Source organism: Lutjanus erythropterus, chromosome 15 (assembly GCF_056507025.1).
Source record: "Lutjanus erythropterus isolate fLutEry1 chromosome 15, fLutEry1.hap2, whole genome shotgun sequence".
NCBI classification, from domain to species: Eukaryota; Metazoa; Chordata; class Actinopteri; order Lutjaniformes; family Lutjanidae; genus Lutjanus; species Lutjanus erythropterus.
This window is the reverse complement of record NC_139331.1, coordinates 33,843,926-33,864,128: the sequence shown is the minus strand read 5'-3', so window position 1 is coordinate 33,864,128 and position 20,203 is coordinate 33,843,926. Positions and strand designations below refer to the sequence as shown.

General features: G+C 41.1%; 1 protein-coding gene across 1 annotated transcript; it reads right to left on the bottom strand.

Moving 5' to 3' along the window:
- Positions 1-3,586: 3,586 nt before the first annotated feature.
- flvcr1 (FLVCR choline and heme transporter 1) lies at positions 3,587-18,545 on the bottom strand. The gene is made up of 11 exons (XM_084737887.1): positions 17,856-18,545; positions 16,296-16,855; positions 15,087-15,231; positions 14,428-14,568; positions 13,354-13,421; positions 11,903-12,006; positions 9,838-9,948; positions 6,726-6,831; positions 6,360-6,471; positions 6,199-6,266; positions 3,587-4,176 (listed from the first exon to the last, which is right to left on the bottom strand). The coding sequence occupies exons 1-11, from the start codon at positions 18,025-18,027 to the stop codon at positions 4,078-4,080; spliced, it is 1,686 nt and encodes a 561-aa protein (XP_084594013.1). The 5' UTR covers positions 18,028-18,545; the 3' UTR covers positions 3,587-4,077.
- Between the last annotated feature and the right edge of the window lie 1,658 nt (positions 18,546-20,203).

The window sequence follows — 20,203 nt, the reverse complement described above, 5'->3', positions numbered from 1 at the left end:
CATATTCCCTGGAAAAGAAGTAAAATTATTTTTAAATGAATAAAATTATTTTTAAATTAATATTTTGTATCAAATTGATGATTTTTTTTAAAGTATGTCACTATGTAGTAAGTGGGATAATGTACAGTGAGTGGGTCATTATTCTGAAATAAACCCCTGCAAGGTAATTCAACACCATCCTGTTTGTTTTGCAATAATGACCCCCTCACTGTACATAATTCCTGACATGTTACATGTTACACACCTGATGAAACTCGCATTATGTGACTTGTGAACATGTTGAAACCTTTCTAAAAAAAAATTTTAAAAAAGGGTAGGCATAGTGTTGTGTTGAGTTTCTGCTACTGCAAACCAAACACTTTCTATCGCTGCAACTTCACATTAAATGCATTTAACTGGAGAAACGTGTTGACTTTTATTTTGAAGTAGTCACAAGAGATGCAGTGTTTGTCACAATTTGTCAATAAGCTTAGCTTTACTGCTACTGCTCATCAAAAATGTGTCTACAAAACCAGGCAATGTTTTTGGCATTTGGTGACAAAATCAGTTTGAAATACTGCAGGTTTCATTCCTGTTACACAAAAAACACACCTATGGTTAAATAAGAGGCTAGATCGTGCAAATAGGGCCCTTTTTGTCTAAAGAAATGTGTGTTCTGTCAGATGAATGTCAGCTTAAAAACAAATCCAGTGTAGACAGTGTGAAAGTGAGCTACATGAGCCAAATATACATTTTGCATCGATTCTGAAACTGTAAAAAAAAAAAACATTCATTCACACCTAAGTTAAAAAAAGCCAACTTTCAGTTAAAAATCAATAAAGAAGGTTACAAAAAACAGAGTTCCTTCTACAAGTCAAACTTTTATATGACAGAAATAAAACCAACATATGGAACTGAAAATAAATTAACATTTTCTTGTCTGTTACAGAGACACTTTTGTGCTTCTCCTGTCCACTTGAAAACCCACAAGACGGCGCCGTCCTTCTGTCCACATCTGACAAACAACAGCTGAGACGCGCAGATCCTCTGTGTGATAACGGACAGGAGTCGACATTAAAAGCACGTCTGAAGTCATGCACTCGAGTATAAAACTTGTAAAGTTGTGCGTGTGTTCCGCTTTGTGCACTGAACTCAGAACATGTTCACATTCGGTTTGGTCCAATGTGGTTTGTGCAGGAAAAAAAACACTGCAGCACAGTTGTGTTGTCAGTCAAGAAGCCTTTGTACAAGCCGACGACATATTCTACACAGAACATATTCAATTTTACTACTGTAAATAGATATTTCTCTCATGTCATTATCTTCTTTAACACTGTCAGAGACACATTAAGGTCTCGTTAAAAACAAGTCTGTAACTTTGAACCTGGATGTGGACTTCAGTGTTTTACAGTTCACCACGACAGTTACAGAAATCATAAGCATAGTGTTTTGATTGTTGGTGTCGGTTATGTCAGGATCCCTTCATAGCAAATAAACAGTTTTAAGTAGCATCTTTTTCCCTTCCCCTTCCCTCTACTGCGCTTTGTCCATTTTGTGGTGACTTTTGGAAAAGAAAAGAGGGAAAAAGCTCAGGGATGCACAGCTGGAATGTCAATAGGGGTGTTACAATTCGCCAAATCCACGATTTTGATAAGAATCTTGATTTTAAGGTCACATTTGATTTTTCAAATTAAACAGTTTTTTTTTTACTTTTGATTTGCACAGATCAACAAGTTATGGGGTTCATGAAATATCATCTTCAGAAAGAGAGTCAGTGTCAAGTTTGATATAACGGCCTGTAAGATACACTGTGTTGTCTTCAAAGTTCTTTTTAAATTAATAATAATAATTAAATAAATAATCATTTATTAATATTAAAATTAATATTGAAAGTTTGACATACATAAATGTAAAAAAAAAAAGCTTTTCTCTTTTGCCTCCATCAGTAGTCGTGACTTGTCTTTGCTGTAGCAGGTCGGTGCAGTCAGTCACAATGGAAGAACGTCACTCCAACCGTTTCTGGATCTCGACAAACAAAAAGCACGTTCATGTGTAAACCTGTGTCAAAAAACAAGAAGCTGCACAGAAAAACCCGTGAGGATTTCCGGTTGATTTCAGACAGCGTCGGCAGATTGAGATGCATTTACTTTCCTGTACTTTTGTAATTGTCTCGACCTCCAGTAACTAACCGTCATTTGATTTGTGACGACGTCCGCCCATCATTCACTGTCTTGCAGGCTAAAACAAACCGTGCAAAAATGATCTGCAGCTGATTCTTGGCTTTTGTCTTAGTAAGTCCCGAAGGCAAGTGAGAAAAAACAGCATGGTGACACATTTTCTTAGTCTGATCTAAACTGTTTTCTCTCCTTTGTTTATGGCTTAAGATCAGGTGAAAAATGGTTAGGATAATATTTCTAATTTCCTTAAGGCTAGAAATGTGCAATATTGTTTAGTAATGGTGCATCTCCAGCTAGCTGAGAGGTTGGAGAGAATAAAACGATCATAAAAAGATCATTTTGTGTTTTTGTAATACTCATTTCGGCCACAAGAGGCTGACAAGAGGCTGTAACACTAATGTCCCATAACTTGCTATCATATGCATGGAGAAAATTAAAAAACACCTGTAGTAAGTAGTAATGTTAAGTTGAATATCGTACATTTTCTGCAGAAAACTGTCGGGGACAGACTCCAGCAAAAATCACACCATATCTCAACATATCATCTAATGTTTTTTTGTTATTATAATATTATTTATTATGTTTTTCAATTAAAATAAGAAGAATGTTGTAAAAATACTCATTCTCTCTCATAAGAGAAATATGGAAGTATCAGTCAAAATAATCGCAAACAGATATTTTTTTTCAAAATCGTTCAGTCCTGCCTGAAAGAAAACATGAATGTTTTTAGTCCTATTTAAAACACGGAGTAGTGTTAGACTTCAGCCTCTTGTGGCTGAGATGAGTATTACAACAAAATTATCCTGATATTGGAAAAAAAAATCACATGCCAGAACTTTTTCTTTTCACCTGTTTTCATGGGTGAAAAAAAAGGTAGAAATTAGCCTGGAAAAACTTTTTCCCCACCTTGTTTCACAGATTAAAAACAAAATTAAGGAACTTAGAACAATTATCCTGGTAAAACTTTTTTTTCAGCTGTTCTTTCATCACCAGATTTTTTTTCTCACTTGCCTCCACACCCGTCTAATATACTGTAGAAAAATAAACATGATTTAACTCAACCATCCTTATCCAAAGCAGCTTCAAAACAGATCCAGATGTGAAGTTTCTCTTGGATAACGAACATAACCAGTGTCATAGGTAAAGAGGAAATGAAATGAACCAATATTAACAACATCTACAGTGGTTTTACAACTTCAGTCCAGAGCATAAATGGAGAATTCAAGTAAACTCAGGAAACGTTGGCCCCAGTGCAGTGGACAGTGGCCGCAGTGCGAAACCGAACAGAGCGGTTCTCCGGTTCTTTCCTCCCAGACGCCTGCGGACTTCACCCGCTGTGATCCGTCAGGAATCACAGGAGTATTCTCTTTCAACTAACAAACCTTCTGATGGTGTCAACCCAGGAGCTGGAAGCTTGTTTCACCAGCCTAAACCAGATTTACATACAGTAAAAGTAGGAGCGCCATGCTTCACCTACAGTACAGATAAAGTGCAGCGGAGCTTCTTCTGCGTGTCATTGCTTGTACACTTTTTTTTTTTTAACAATCCACAACAACCTTTCCAGGATGAAACCAAAACTTCTCTCAGCTGGAGGTAATGTTTCTTCTATGCGAGTGTTTGGGAGCACGAGGACCTGGATCCTCCTGCAGAGGAGCATTGAAGGAGTCGAACAGCTTGGGAGGAGCGTTTCCTGCCGCCTGGCTTGAATCCACTGCAGATTGTTGCTGTGCTTGATTAGACTTGGCTCACATCCAAAATCTCCAGCTCTCAAATTATCCAGATTATGCTTGGCAATAAAAAAAAAAAAAAAGAAAAATCAAGAGCACCTTTAGGTACTTCACAGAGGCTATAGTGCCAACGTGTGTCCCAGGGCAGCGGGGAGAGCTTTTCGTTCATCCTGCGATCCGCCGGCTCAGCAGGGTCACAGCGAGGTTTCGCGGGAGAAGCTGAGTGAGGGTTCCAGCTTGAAGCCGTTGGTTTTCGTGTCTGAAGGGCAGTCCCCGGGACACTCAGTAGGAAGCTAGACGAGAGAAAGACAAAGACGGCGATGAGCAAACAATTCCTCTAGCATTTGTTGCGCTTTAGAAGAACCAGGGATGAATTAGACAGACATCATAATGGAGGAGCCTCTGCTTTGATGAAGCTAACAGTGTGATTTAATGAAATATAAACTTTATTAGACTTTTGACTTTTGAAGACAGAGTCAGGAAACAATCCTACACTGGAATCTAATTCTACAAATAGTATATAATACTACCAGCAATCTTTAACTGCAGCTGTGCAGAAATACTGGATTTAAACAGAATGAAAGGGCATGTTAATGTTTAAATGTGAATCAGGCTTCAAACTATTCAGTACAGCCCTACAAATATATCATTTATTGCTGGTTTAAAGTTGCTATGTAGATCTTTTATCATAATATGATCATAGAATTTTTAAAATTGTTCTTAACACTTTCTAACCAGCTGATTCCATCAAGCGCGGCACGTCTGCGCCACGGTTCTGATCCGTCCTCTGCATGGCTGTAAGCCCCACCAGCAGCGTTTCAGAGGCATTTCAGCAGCGGAGCGTTTTTCACACCTGATTATGTTCACTTGCTCAGATTTTGTTGATTAGCTCCTCTTTCCTTGCTCTTTGTGCTTCTACCATGGATAAGCAGGCGGCGTGGTTTCTTCTCTGTCTGTCTTCATGATTGTAAATCTGCAAGGGGTCTTTTATTTTGTAAATTAAGCAGATTCTCCCTGCCGTTTCTGTGTCTGACTTCCCGCCCGTTCGATCTGCTCTGTGCTATTGACACGGCATCCATCAAAATTAGACTCGGGGCGGATTTGAAGCGGAGAGCCGCTTCTGGGAATCGCCAAGGCTCTGCAAGCATTATGTAGGCGCAGCTGTAACGTGACGCAGCCGCGCCTGGTGGAAGTTACCGGTAAAGGCTTTCAGTCCACTCATCTCAGTATCTTTACTTATACGACCACCAGGTGGAGCCAAATGAAAACAAAGTTGCATAAAGCACATTCAGATAATACTGTAGCACAGGCAGAGCTTGTGACCCGTGTCACCATGCAACAGTCAAAACTCCAACAAAACTATTTTTTTCTTTTCAAGTTATTGCAATTGATTAATTTTCAGTGGCCACATTTCAATATATATTTCTACATACACTTTCTTATCTCGCAAACCTCTGACTTGACTGTGTGATCTCTAAAGCTTAAGCTGTAACCTCTGAGCTGAGGATGAAGAGGAAGGGGAGGACGGGTTTGATGAATCGCCTCCTCTGAAGGGCTCTTGAGCAGTGACTCAGCAGGACGGTGGGAACATGGGATAAAGACTGATTGAAGAGTTCAGAGACACACGCAGATTTAATGGCCTGGCTCGTCTGGAGGGTGATTTGCAGGGCACCTTCAGAAGTCATTAGAGACAATCAGCTGGGAGCGAGGATGGACTCGAGAAGAGAGACGATTTTACAGCTTTGTCTGTTTAGAGGACAGCTTTGCGAGCCAGGAGAGAAACACAAAAGAGACTTAATGTACAAACTGAGAAGAGCCTCTGTTCAGGGAATGCGGAGAAACGTTCAAGAATCTGTCTCATCATAAGGTCAGTCCAAGTAGGAGGAAAAATACTGAACAAAGAGACACTCAGACTCGGTGCTGTCCTCCTCTCTAAAGGGCGCTCCACAGGAAGTCATTTCTTAAAATGCAGATTTTGTTCCAATTTCCATGAAATCCATCACCCAGAAGGTCAACAGATATACAAAGATACTGAGAAAATATTAACTTACCACTTTTTTTGAAACCTAAACTAAAATAAATGTCTCTCTCAAACTTGAACTGATTATTTTAAAGGGCTAGTTCACCCAAAAATTCATATTCAGTCATTATCTACTCACTCACTCTCTCACTCAGGTTTAGTTTTTCAGTCCATAAAACACTGCTGCTTCTACCTCATCGAAACACAATCTGTTATAAGCTTTTAGGTGTGTGTTTGGTACAAGACGACAGATACCAACCACAGTGTGTGTTTGTGTGTGTTTGTGTTCACTTACTGCTTGCAGGTGGTTGCTGTCTGCTCCCATGTTGACATTGTGTCTTTTCAGGTCTGACTTAATTAAGGCTGAAACATAAGACAAGGAATATATTGGTCTGACATGCACAAATGAGCACACACACACACTCGTATTCTCACACACACACACACACAGCTTACCAGTGAGCAGAATTCCCAGGAAGATCCAAGCGCAGAGGAAGACATTTCCAGCCAGTGGATTGTAGTCTGTGGTCAGTTTGCCCTGAATCAGAGTGAAAATGATCCCGAATATCTGCACACACACAAACACACACAAACACACACACACACACACACACACACACACACACACACACACACACAAACACACAAACGCACACAGGTCAGCAACTGTACAGGTAAAAATCAGCACATACAGAACGGATACGACAAATTTCTCCTCAGATTACACTCAACAAACTAAGACGGTGTAATTTATTCATCAAGTTTACACCGATATCTAAAAAACGAATGTGACAGTGATTCATTAATGTGAATGTGCGACACCTGAGCGAAAGCGTTGAGGAGACCTGACGACGTTCCCTCAGACTCTGGATAGGTGATCTCCACTCCAAACTCAAAGCCCAGAGGCAGGTAACCCGTCATGAAGAACCTGAGACACAGAATTCAGACGGGGGTTCAGACACCGAATAAAGCAGATCAGATCTAAAACAGATAACAAATAAAAAAAGGCGTTTTGTTCAGCCGTCACACATTGCTGGTCGTTTTATTTAAATCCGTTCTGCTGCAGAAAACCTGATCCATTAACACTTTCAACCTTTAGGTAATATTCACATTTTAATATCATCTAACTGTCCTTGCTGTTAAACAGAAATAACATTAATCCAATAAATAACAGGTTGCATTTTGTCAAGGAGTGAAAAGTTTTAAAAACATTTAAAACATACTGGAATGTGTGCAATTTTGTAAACATGCATTTTATTTGTTGATAGGGACGGGTATTTCATCAATACCGATACTGCTTATAGATAATTTGACGTGCAAAGATGTGAAAAGTCTTTTAACTGGGATAACTGGGGTTGAGGGCTGTGGTCACAGCTTGTCACTAACATGAGAATAGCCGGGTTCCACCTTAAAGGTCAGTCCGCCTTAAGTGAGCCTCTGCTGAAGTTTTTGAAACCAATGCTGATACCAATTTTTAGAGGAGTAAAATTCACAGATATGGCGGCTAATATAGTGAATTTTTAGACCTTTTCCATGTGGATTATGCACTAATATCACAGTGCAGAGGTACTCAGAGGGGAGCTTTCTTAAATAAATCACTTTATTGAAATTAAATATTCTTTAACATGTTATACCTTGTAAACCCACTCTAGAAATTAACACTGAGGAAAGGAAGAATAAATAAAAACAAGCTAAATAAACATCTGCATCAGTTAATTGCTGACAGTTTTAATACTGCCTGTCCATTCTGGGCAGGATGTAGAAATAGCTTCTCTGTGTTTACATCCGCAGGGGAGCTTTTCTTGCCCTCCTAAATGTTCCTCATTACTGTACAATGTTCTCTATATTATATGTTCTGTTAAAAAGGTTTTCAAAGGTTTGTGCTGCTACGTTCACGGCTATAACAACACACACACACACACCCATCCTGTCTCCCTCGACTGCACACTCGCTAACAACTATGTTAGCAAGAAACAACATCAAACAAATACTGAAAGCAGCACTGTTTGGTCAGGAGCTCGATATTTATCCCTCTTTGTTGATGAATTGTTATTTACATGTAAACATCTACAGAGTGACTTCCTCATGTCTGCAGCAGGTGTGTTTAAACCCACAACAGCAGAGAGAGAAGCCGACCACAACCTGTCGCCAGACTATTTGTTTTGAAAGCAGGAAAACTGCACAGCGATGCACAATAAATGTCAGACGGTCTAATATCAGGGTTTAAGTCAGGCCGCACATGCTGGTTTATAGCCGGTATCACGTGCAGCTGTCCAGCAGATGAAAACAGAAACAGCCATGGAATGAATTGCCTGTATTTATTTTCTATTCAGTATTAAAGTTTGCTACACAAAGAGCTGAATCAAACAGAGACTTAGAAAAATGACATTAATTGGCTCGTCGGGCCACCAGTATCCACCGCACTGAAAGGAGCAATGGGGATTTTTTAAATCCTGGTTAAATTAGCATTTAATGTTTCATTTTTGTTATATATGTCCACTGAAAATCATGCTTTTTGCAGAGTTGTTGCGTGAGAAGAGGCTTTCTAATCTTTGTCAAACGCTGTGTATGACAAATTGTTGCAAGTGTTATAAACTTCATATCCGTTTGTCTCAGTGAGCTGCCCGTTAGAAACAACAGCGCATTTTGCAAATGTGTTTATTTATATTTAGAACTGGGAAGTAAAACAGCTATTACTAACTCTTCAGCATTCCTTCCTTATTATAAATTCAGCATTAATTGCATGAAGTTGTTTCTTTTGTTGTAAAAACATGTTGCTGAGAAGAGCAGTCAGGACAGACTATGTCTTTCTTCATGCATAACATGAAAACATCAGGTTTGTTCACAGTCAGAAAGAATAAAGTGTTGATTTGCATGTAGACTGAGGAAGTGAGATACGATCAGAAGTGATCACTCAGGGCGTATCTGCAGATGCACTGTACACCAAGTGTGAACTCAAGTACTCAGAGCTGTGCACTGTCACGCTGTACACGCATCATCGTGTTAATGTTCATACCAGGTCTGACCGAAGCCACAGTCTGTCTAACATTTGATGGGGCGGCCGGTTATAGTTGACTAACATACGTAAACTTGCCGCTGTTTCGATCTGAGTGTCCGGGTGGGCGAAGCAACTGCAACTGATGTTCCATCTTCAGCTTGTTTTAGCAGCTCTGTAATCAAAAATGTGTTAAATGTCCATACTGAACTTGACTGTGTTGTGTGATGAGTCATTTTGTGGTTCCTGCTTCACTTTACAGGAAACCACTGAATCAATAAATATAGTTTTGTTGACTGACACTGAACTGAACTGCCTTTACTCTTTTCTTACTTTTCCTATTCTCTATTGTCATGTATTGTCATTTTATTGTTGGGCAGAGTGTAGACTGGTGTTCCCTGCCTATAGAAGTGAGGTCCTGCAGTATTTCTGCAGATACAAGTCGCACTGCATAAGCACACAGGGGTTTTACCATAAGAACATACTGGTGCTGTAGGCATCCCCATGTGAAGGTCAGTGCTGTGGATAAAGGACATAAAGTGGGGGAGGGATTTAATGAATGCAGACTCCACAGAGTCCCTTGTCTTTACGAGCCCTCTGACATGACGAGATGGTTTATGAGGTGACCTGTCACGTGTCGGAGGGTAAAACCTGGGATTTTATGATATACTGTGCAGCCTGGAAACACGCAGCAGCTGTATGACATGCACACAACGTGAAAACGGCACAGCAACATGTGTTGGGACCTGTTTTACAAAACAGCCTCAAGGCTGCATTGATAAAAATCTAAATGTGTCAACTGTCAAATAGGACCATTTTGACTTTTAAGGTTTGTATGTACTTTGACAAGTACAGACCTGCACTTTTAACATATACCATATCACATACAGTATCAATTATTCAGCTCTAGTTTACGTAAGTGAATCAGAGCAGTCGTACCCCAGGACTCCAGCGGTGAAGAAGACCAGGTAGATGTCCTCGAGGTCCAGCGTGAAGGTGAAGACCACCATGCCCAGAAACGACAGGCAGTACACGATCAGAGTCGTCATCCTGTAAAACATGTCAGAGGCGGAGTATCTCAGTCACCAATCAGAGATAAAAGCTGTTACTTCTCTGATCATCTTATGCAGTTTCAAAATTATAATTCCCCTCCTCATTCATTTTCTCCACTTGAGAAACTACGCAGAGACGTTAAACTAGAGCACTGGTTCCCAGCCTTTTTCCTTAAGGGATTTTCTATCATCAAGTAAACTGATAACATGACATATTCTCTGTATATTTCATATTATATTCAATGCATAATAACAGTCGAACACAGAATGACTGATTAACTGTACAATTAACCCAAACAGTGAATGCAATAACTGCAAAAGTTTGCATAAATATTCCATAATCATTTCCTGTGAATATTACATCAGAAATTATTTCTTCTGATATTTTAGGAACTTTTCTGTCGGTATTCTGTATATTTTTAAACAACTATACATAGACTTATTTTTTTCTTCTCCCTGATGTTTTGCCATCGCAAAACAGGACAGGATTAATTAACTGATTAATCGAGAAAATGCAGCCCTAATATTTGTAAATCTAAGTTTTCTTACGCCCTTTAAATAAAGAAGGTCTCACAACTTCCTGTGAAGTTGGTCGACCCTCAGCGGGGTTCAGGAACCCCAGGTTAGGAACCAGTGAACTGATCTGATCCGTCGACCTGACAGGTTTGGGTGGAGTCAGGATTCAGTTTCCTGTAACTCCCTCAGACCTGCGTCAGGTTTCATTTTACTGTATCCATCCTCTCAGCTCGAGGATTTTTTTTTGTTCTCCCATAAAGGTCAGACATATGAAACAACTGTGATATTACACTATGATATAATACATATTACAACATTAGTATGAGGACACGCCTGTGTGTGTTCGGTCCTCTTAGTTCCAATGAAAGGAAATCTTTACCCCACAGCAAACAATGGCATATTAGACAATACCTTCCTTCAACAGTTTGGGGAAAGACCCGCTCATGTTTCAACATGACAATATCACCGCGCACAAAGCAACGTCGATAAACAAACATTTCTCCCAGTTTGGTGTGGAACTTGACTGGCCTCAATCTCAACCCCATCAAATACGTTTGAGACGAACAGGTACGTCACACGTGAGCCACACGTTGTCATCCAACATCAGTGGCCAAGCCTAGAGTGTCCACATACATGTGAGCCTTTTCTCTGACTATTACTAAAAGAAGATACTACTGTATTCTGAACACGTGTGAAAGCAAAGTAATATGTAATGTTGTGTTACTGCTGGGGGTTTCTTTAGAACCAGTATCATACAGATTATTAATAATCACAGAAACTGATAACCAATATTTGGAACTGATTTGCAAAATTTAGAACAACACCAACTGTGGTAACACTTTTTATTACATGGCTCTGTTAAATACTCAATTCTGATTGGTCAATGACAGCATTCTGCGGTCTTATTTCTGGGTCATTTCTGTATAACAGACCATTGTTATGTAGAACAGACCGTTGCTATGGACACAGTTCTGATCATAGACTCCAGGGGATCATTGTTAATCATTTTAAAATTAATATTTTGTATCAAATTATTGTTTATTTGCTATATAACCATGTATCAAGCAGGATAATGTACAGTGAGCAGGTCATTATTGTGAAATAAATCCCGTCAGGATGATGCAGGACCCCGGGGCGAATACATATTAACCATGATTAACAGAATATAGTTATTATAGATAGATATATCTATATATATAGATAAATTACCTGGGTAGGTTTAGGAAAACATCATGCTTTTGGGTGAAATATATTACTTAGGAAAGTTCATAAAACGCACCGCAAACACAACATATCATAGCGTAATGTAACTTAATGTGGCAAAGAAAAGCTCTACTGAAATGAGGAGGTGAGAAAAGTGTGTGTGTGTGTGTGTGTGTGTGTGTGTGTGTGTGTGTGTGTGTGTGTGTGTGTGTGTGTGTGTGTGTGTCACCTACTTGTATGTCTTTGTGTGGTCCAGCCACAGGCCACAGAGGATGGAGCCGACCATTCCAGCAACAACCAGGGTCAAACCGATTCTCCCAGCGTTCAACTCCTGGTTCTGAGGAGAGGAGAGGAAAAATGGTGAATATGGCTTCAGTGAAAACAAACAGCTGACTGAAAACTTTTGCTCCTTTCGGCAACATCTGCAACATCTCAGCCAATCTTTTAATACGTAGGTCTATGGGGATTGATCCGTTCCTCATCAAATCTGAGCAGAAACACAAAGGTTCCACTAACAGGTGGACGATAAGCCGGTCACATGTTCTTTAAGTGTGTTTACACGGCAGAGGGGTGTTATAGTCGGGGGGGAGTCAGGGATTTACAGTCTCTCTGGTGGGAGAGGGCTGTTAGGTCATCTGACAGTTCAGCTGGGAGAGTTTTATAAGTTCAAACAAGGGTGAACATCTCTCAGTGTGTGTGTGACAGCAGATAGTGTGTATTTCTGAGAAAAGCAGAAAGTGAATGAGCGTCAGCCTCTCTGTCAGTTTGTGTGTGAGAGTAAGAATGAAGAGCTTTAGAGTGAATGAATCTGTCTTTCTCTCCATCATTTCGCTCCAAGTGTGTGTGTCCACTGACAGTGTTATGGTGGGCAGCAGGCATGCGTGAAGACAGCTAATGAACTCAGACAATAAGCTCATGTCCCATTAAAGCCATCAGAAGTTCCTTTGTTCTCTTCTCCTCCCTCTTTCTCTCTCTGTCTTTCTTTCCATCCATCTAATTTCGTGTTCAGTTTAATCATAAATAAAGCAAAAAAAATAGCTGAAAAAATGTTTAAGCGCTGGCTGAGAATCGCCACGCTGGCGTAGCGACAAAGAGAAGATCTGCAGTAACTGACAGATCTGTTTGATTATTTTGTTGTTTGACCTGCTTTGTGTCCTCTTCTTTCAGCCATAACCTTTAACACTTGACAATAAATGAGCAACACAAAGATCAACAGTAAACTGACAGCTTTGCTTCATGTTCTGGAATATATTTTCTCTGCTACGCTGACGATACTCAACTGCATGTGCCTGTAAAGAGAGAGGATCATTCTAAAACTGACCCTTCCTAAGTCCCGCCCCTTTTTCGCTCTGTGCACCAACAACAGTTGAGCAAAAAAAAAAGTCATTAGTTTTTAGTATCCTATCATCAAGTGTACAAGCTGCACATTTATGGTGTCAGTGGGACTAAAGTGAAAGTCAGGGGACATTAGGAATCATCCACTGCAGACCACGGATCTCTGCAGAGTATTTCATTGTAATCCACTGAGCACTTGCCAAGATATTCACTCATCACCATCATCCTCATCATCAACACACTTTGTTTGGTCAAATATCTGAAGATCAGGAGGCAAGTGAACCAGCATCGAGGCGAAAAAGATCATTCACTCATTAACTCTGAGCTGTTCGTGGAGTTTTTTTTTTACCTCATAGCAGGCCATGATCATCTGGTTGAGCAGTGTTGAGACAGAGTAGAAGGAACCGGTCATTATACCTGCAGACAGACAGAAACAGAGCGAGGCCGAGAGGCAGAGGAGTGTCCAGTTAGTTTCAGGAGTATCCGTTAAGCTTAGAATTGACTGAGATTAGTGTGTCTGGGTTTGGTTTTGATGTTTTCAAATCTAATTCTGAATACAAAGTCAGCCACGAGAAACACACAGACCTTACAGTAGAGTACGGAAACAGAACCGAACAGAAATTATGCTTTTAAATGTCATTGTCACAGTTTTCTAACAACAAAGACCCACGCATTAGTGTTATTAGGGAATACATTTGTTGGACAATCGGCTGTCTATCCTACTGTTTGTCTGGCTGTGAGCATGAGCGCATCTCTGATTGGCTGTTGCCAAGTTACAGAGTCATCGCAAATGCAGGTCAAATGTATATGACATTTAATATCTTCTGCTTTAAGTCGGCCTGTCAAATGCAGAAGGTGACAACTGAATGAGTGAGTTGTGAAGTGACACAAGGAGGAGACGTGTGAAACGACATTGAGCTGGTCACGCTACAAACATGAGAGTGCAGAGGAAAACTTCCAGCCTCATTCAGCTGTTGTGTTTAAAGTGGCTCTAATGATGACGTCTCTGATGATGAAGTTGTACGGAGCCCGAACCTTCATATGAGCAGTGGTATTTGTCCTGCCTGTATGATTGGATGGCTGGGTAAAAAGCGACTGTGACCTAAAACCAAAGAATTTTTAACTCTCGCCAACCAGACAAAAAAAAAGGCCAAACGTGCAGCGCTCAGCGCCTCGTCACGCTTCATGACTTTCATAAAGTTTCATGACTGCATCTTGCACGGTTTTGTTGCTAATGTGGTGACAGCATCAAGACATTTGCAAATCTGTCCACAGACATATAAACACAACAGCCTCTGTGGGAGTTCCCTCTACAGTAGGCGTCTCCCGGACCACTTTTGGCCACGATGATGCACACAGCCTCGCCGTCGCAGCTGGTTGCTTTCAAAAATTTCCATCGGTCTTGTGGTGTTTTCACGCTTACCGTAGCTGATGAGCAGGAGGACGAATGCTTTATTCATGATCAGGTTGAGGATGGACTGTTTGTAGGAGTAATCTTCAGGAGGAGAGTCTGGTAGGACAGCCTGGGCGTGGCTGGGAGGGAGGGGAGGGCGGTCCTTTATGACTGGAGGGGACAAGTCAAGTTTGGGTTAGCTTGCTTATTTATCAAAAAGCGAGATAAATACATGATGATGTCCTCTAATGTACAATAAAATCCGTCAGTCGTCTAAAATGCACCACTAACTCCACCCTTTTACTCTGCAGAACACTTTGCATTCATAGTCGATGTGCATAAAACCTTAACCCTCCTTAACTACAGGTCTTTCCTTACCTTAAACCTAATCTAATTCTAATCTTAATCCCGAACTCGAGTCCTAATCTTGAACTGGTCACTTAGATTTAAAACTGAGAAAAATGTCCCCACTGTCTTCCATCTTTGTGAGGACATCTGATCCTCACAACGGTGCACATAAACACAAACACACACCTCTGCTCCAGCGTGGTCAGATGTGTTCGTGGTCACATCGCATGACTTCGAGGTAACTGAACCACAAACTAGAACAGATGGCGGCACAAAGCAAATGTGTGCTACTTCCCCTGAGGCAAAGCAGCGAGGGCGTGCTGTGTGTGAGCGGCGTTTACCTAAAACCGCGAGGACGAAGAGGCCCGTGGAAACAGCGGCAGTGCCGTAGAACATGATGCTGATGTTGTGACCCGTCAGTTTGATGTCATTGGGCAGATTGGGAACCAAAACTGGAGGCAGCAGGAAACCTATGGCCGTTCCCAACTAGGGACGAGAGACATGCAGAGAGAAATATTATTATTTTACATGCTTAAATTGTTGTGAATCATCCTTGCAATTTTTCCCAGTATTCCCGCAAAAAATTGCCCACCGGAAAAAAAAAAATTTCCCCCATAAGCCACCATTATAAAGGAGACGTCTGTAAAACTGCTGACAGGACACCATGAACTGCAAAAAGGCTCAGTTATGACTCTTTCTGCAAGGAATTTTAGATTCTGACCCCATCAGACAGCAGCTCATATGCCCTGATGGCCCAGATGTTTTTATAAATTGGACAGATGACAGCCTGTAAACAAGTGCGGTTTGGATGTATTTTAATCTAGAAGGTGAAAATAAGGTTGAATGTAGGCTGTGACACAATGAACTGGTATATAACCACTCAACTGGAGCAACGTGTGACCACATTCAGCAGGGACGCAGACGTTAACCTGCAAGCAGAACAGCTGCTGCTGCTGCTAGCACTGCTAACGTTAGCCACACCATGCAGCAGGCTGCAGACTAACGTCAACTCCAGGTAAACTGTCATTTTCCCCAAGACACTGTGATCCTTTCAGTCTAAAAAGGTGAAATATTTAGTGAGTTGTCATGTTTTGTAGGTTAATGTGTAATGTTTGTATTGCACGGCGCACAGTGTCACACATTTCACCAGCACTGCAACAATTAGTCAATTCATCGATTGGTCAAGTAAAAGAAAATTTGATTTGATTAATCATTTCAGTCATTTCCCAAGCGAAAATGTCAAACATTTCCAGCTTCTTAAATGTGAGGATTTGCTGTTTTTCTTTGTGATTTTTGATGGTAAATGAAGAGTCTTCGGGTTTTTAACTGTTCATTGGACAAAAGAAGTAATTTTAAGATGCCGCACTGGACTCTGGGAAATTCTGATGAGCATTTTTCAGTATTTTCTCATACCTGGCTGACATTTCACAGACTAAATGATTAATCATGGCATTAGTTGGTAGTTGCAGCCCTAACCTAATAGACCACATTGTCAAACATGCAGCCTGTCAATAATAGGGACATGCACACACGCTCGCGCACACACTGACCTGGTTTCCGAGCACGGCGGTGGCACACGCAGTAGAAACCTCCCGGGGTCCGAACCACACCGAGGCGATGCGGGACGGCAGGCCGAGGATGAACACCTGCGCAACGGAGCAGATGACCTGCGCAGTGACGGTGACCCAGAACAGCTCGGGGCTCACGCTGGCGCACTTGAGCCAGGCGCCGGCGCAGTTGAGGCCAGAGCCCAGCAGGGCCGTGAGCCGCAGACCCTTACGGTCCAGCAGCCAGGTGGCCGGGAAGATGAGCGGCACGTAGGCAACCATGTAGACAATGGAGAGCCAGTCCACCTTGTCGTTGGTCACCCCATAGTACCTGGTGAACACGTTGGCGATGATGCTGTACTGGATCCACTGGAAGGCGTTCACCAGAGAGTACAGGCTGAAGATAGTGAGCACGGCGAAGCGGCGCCGGTACAGTTTTGTCTCTAGCTTGTCCCTCTCCTTCTCCTCTGCTTCTCCTCCTCCTCCGTTGGGCAGCATCGCCTCTCTTTCATCCACCGGCACCTCCTTCTCCTGCTCCAGCACCGGCTCTGTGTCTGTCAGGGCTGAACAATTAATCCAAATATTATCAATATTATCACAATATGGCCAGGTGCAAAATCCTATATACTAAATAGGTTGAAATCCTATCTAACATACAATCTATGGTTGAAGCGAGTTGTCTCCTCGCAACCCCAGACTCAGGGAAGCTCCGGCGGAGCTCCACAGGAGTGCAGGGTGTGACAGACTTCATGAATTGGAAATAACATGCAAGGATGAGTCCTTGATCAGTTGATCAGCTGTTTATAACTGTCAGTTGTCTGTCAATGTCAGGTTCGTTATCAAATACAAAAGCCCACTGCTCTGAAAATACACACTCTGGAGTTGGAGTTCAGTGACTGCCTGTCTCACTGCTGCCAAACTCATTAACATTTTGCTCAATTTAAAACTTGTATAAACATCTGCTCATAATAAAAGATTATTAATGATTTCTTACAAGTTTTAAATAGACACTTACTCATTCAGCAAGCATTCGGCATTAATTTTAACTCTAATGAATGTGAAACTGGCAAACCAAAACCAGATATTCTGGTCCAGAGTACTTCAACTTAGCATGTTTCCTTCACCTCTGTTGATTTATTACATGATTTTTTAATAGAAAATATATTACAGAATTCTCCTTTAATTCCTGATTGACCACTTGAATTTTTTGTTTTTTCTTACTGTTTATATCCTGTAATTCCCCCTCTTGTTTTGATATTGTTCACTCAGCTGCTCTGTTGTGAACTGTGTTATCTTAAATATGGCATGTGCCGTTTTGTTTATATTATAATAATGATTAATAATCATGATGATAATTTTAAAAAAAAAAAAGTTCAGATGTTAAGGGTACCCAGCCCTATTCTGCACAGATGCCCTGGCCTGTAATTGTTGTTCTCCAGACGTAGAAAACGTGGTTGCTTGGCACAGACCCCAACAGCATCACGGGATTTTTAACAGTGAAAATGAAGGAAAATGATCGCCATCACCATGAGCACATCCAAAGTAATGACATTTTTATTTTACCATATCGTGCAGCGGTGGTGTCCGTGTCCGCAGCCCTGCAGGTCGGCTCCGCTCCGTACGTCGGATGATGATCCGCTCCCTGCAGCTCGGGACTCTTCCTGCCGGTCGTGATGTCGTCAGGTGCGCCAGGATCTGCGCGCAGATGCTCCTGAACGAGCTCGCCGGCCACCATGCTGCCTGTCGGAGACCGTCTCTTCTTTAACGCTCCGCTGGGCTCACAGATGACAGCGAGGGGCGAGGCAGGAAGCGAAGAGGCGCAAAACGCAGCGGTTTCCTCATTCGCTTACATGCGATTGTCGCTCCGATGATTTTAACAACATGGGGGACTACAACGTGAATACTCAAATATTAAAATAACACGCCTTACTCATGATAAAACCCTGGTATCCTCCACCATCTGTCTCCTCCGTGTCAGCCTGCAGCCCGTCTGTCTCTCTGATGGGTCTCTGCCTCTCTGTCTCTCTATCTGTCTCTTTTGTTGAGCCGTCGCTCGCTGACACGCGGCCTTCCGATGCTCAGCAGCCAATAGCAGAGCAGCTCCAGCTTGTAGTATCTTGTAATAGTAACGGCCCGGGTGTAGCCCTGCATCAGTCAGTGTAATCGGTGACCATGTGGAAGCTGGCATCCCATGATGCAACAGCCCGTAAAGTGAATGATAGACTCTCAGCATGCTGGCATGTTATTACCCATCACATAGGCTGTTATTAATGATAATTCAGTTTAATCAATGATAATAAAACGATTGAAGCACAGAGAAATTATAAGAAAAAATGAAAATAGGAAGTATGTAAAAATAGGTGCATTCTACTACAATATATAACGGGGACAAAATACAAATAATATAACGGTAATATACTTTAAAGCAAAGAATTAAAATCTGTGCGGGACAGGTGGGGGGTCCAAGGGGGGGTTATAGCAACCCCTCATGTTTGAAAAAACTCCACAAAAATGCCCTCCTTGATGCCTAAGGTAAATAAAACATGGTGAAGTTCCTACTTACACGGACAAAACATGGTAAAGTTTCCTCTAGTGTGTCCTTCCTGTGGATGAAACATGGTAAAGTACCCTCTAGGATGTCCCTCCTGTGGACAAAATATGGTAGTTCCCACTAGAGTGGACAAAACATTATCAAGTTCCCTCCATGGCGCCACGCTTGTGGACAAAATGTGATAACACGCCCTCTATTATTTTCTATTCATGTTGATGTTTGCACCAGTATACTACAGCAAATTCCTGATATGTGAAAACCTGCTTGGAAAATAAAACTGATTCTGACTGAGAAAAGGGTCTTGTGAGGTCACGGTGACCTTGACCTTTGACCTCCAAATTCTTCATTTGTGCCAAACTTGAAAATATTCTGTCAAGGCGTTCTCGAGGTATCGTGTTCAGACGGTTGTACAGACGGAACAATAACCCTGCGCTCACGCCTGTCACCAGTGCTGAGGCGTAAAAAGGTCCTCAATTAAAGCTCAGTTCTTAATATCTGTCAAATCTAAATCAGGAACATGAACTTTTTAGAACAATATTTATCATAAATCATGATATACAGAACAGTATAAACTGAAATTAATGTAATTCTCCACCTAATTAACTTAAAATATTCACAGATATCATCTCTCTATTTTCCTATTTTAATATGTGCAAAATACTTCACAAGTATGTAAATGTAAAACACTGACATAAATAACAAAACAAATCAATGAAAATAACAAACAAACTCCTGTGCTTCCTGTCAGCTCTCTTTCAGGTCTGTGATGTCACTGCGTTGTCCATATAATTAGCCCATCCATATGTTCAGGCTGTTATCTGTGTTAATCCTAATCATCGTTTGACCCAGTGGGACTCCTCTGCTGCAGGTACAAGTCTGATCCCACAGGTTCTTACTACACACACGTAGTTCACCCAAATCTTATTGTTTCATTGATATGTCTGCAAAACATATCTTTATAAATAAATACAGATCATCTGGACTTATGGCATTAAAATGTTAGAAAACCTGGCCTCACCCTAAAAGAGTAACTTCATACTCTTGTTAAATGTTTATTTATTTAAGTTTTGAAATGGAACACAGTTTCGGTGAATTACAACTGCAAAGATGTGCAATTTTTTATCATTTAAAAAAGATGGTTTTCATTGCATTCATTTTTATATTCTGTTGAGGAGTTTGCAAGCATTTAGTACAAAAATCTGAATGAAAACTCCAAAGCAGCACATCCAAAAGCTTTAATCAAAGACTGGCATAAATATTTCAGTAGCATCAAATAAACTGACACCTGGCACCAGACTTGTTAGTAAGGAGTAATCACTCAGGTTCTAATAACAGAACAATCTCTAATTTTCTATAATTG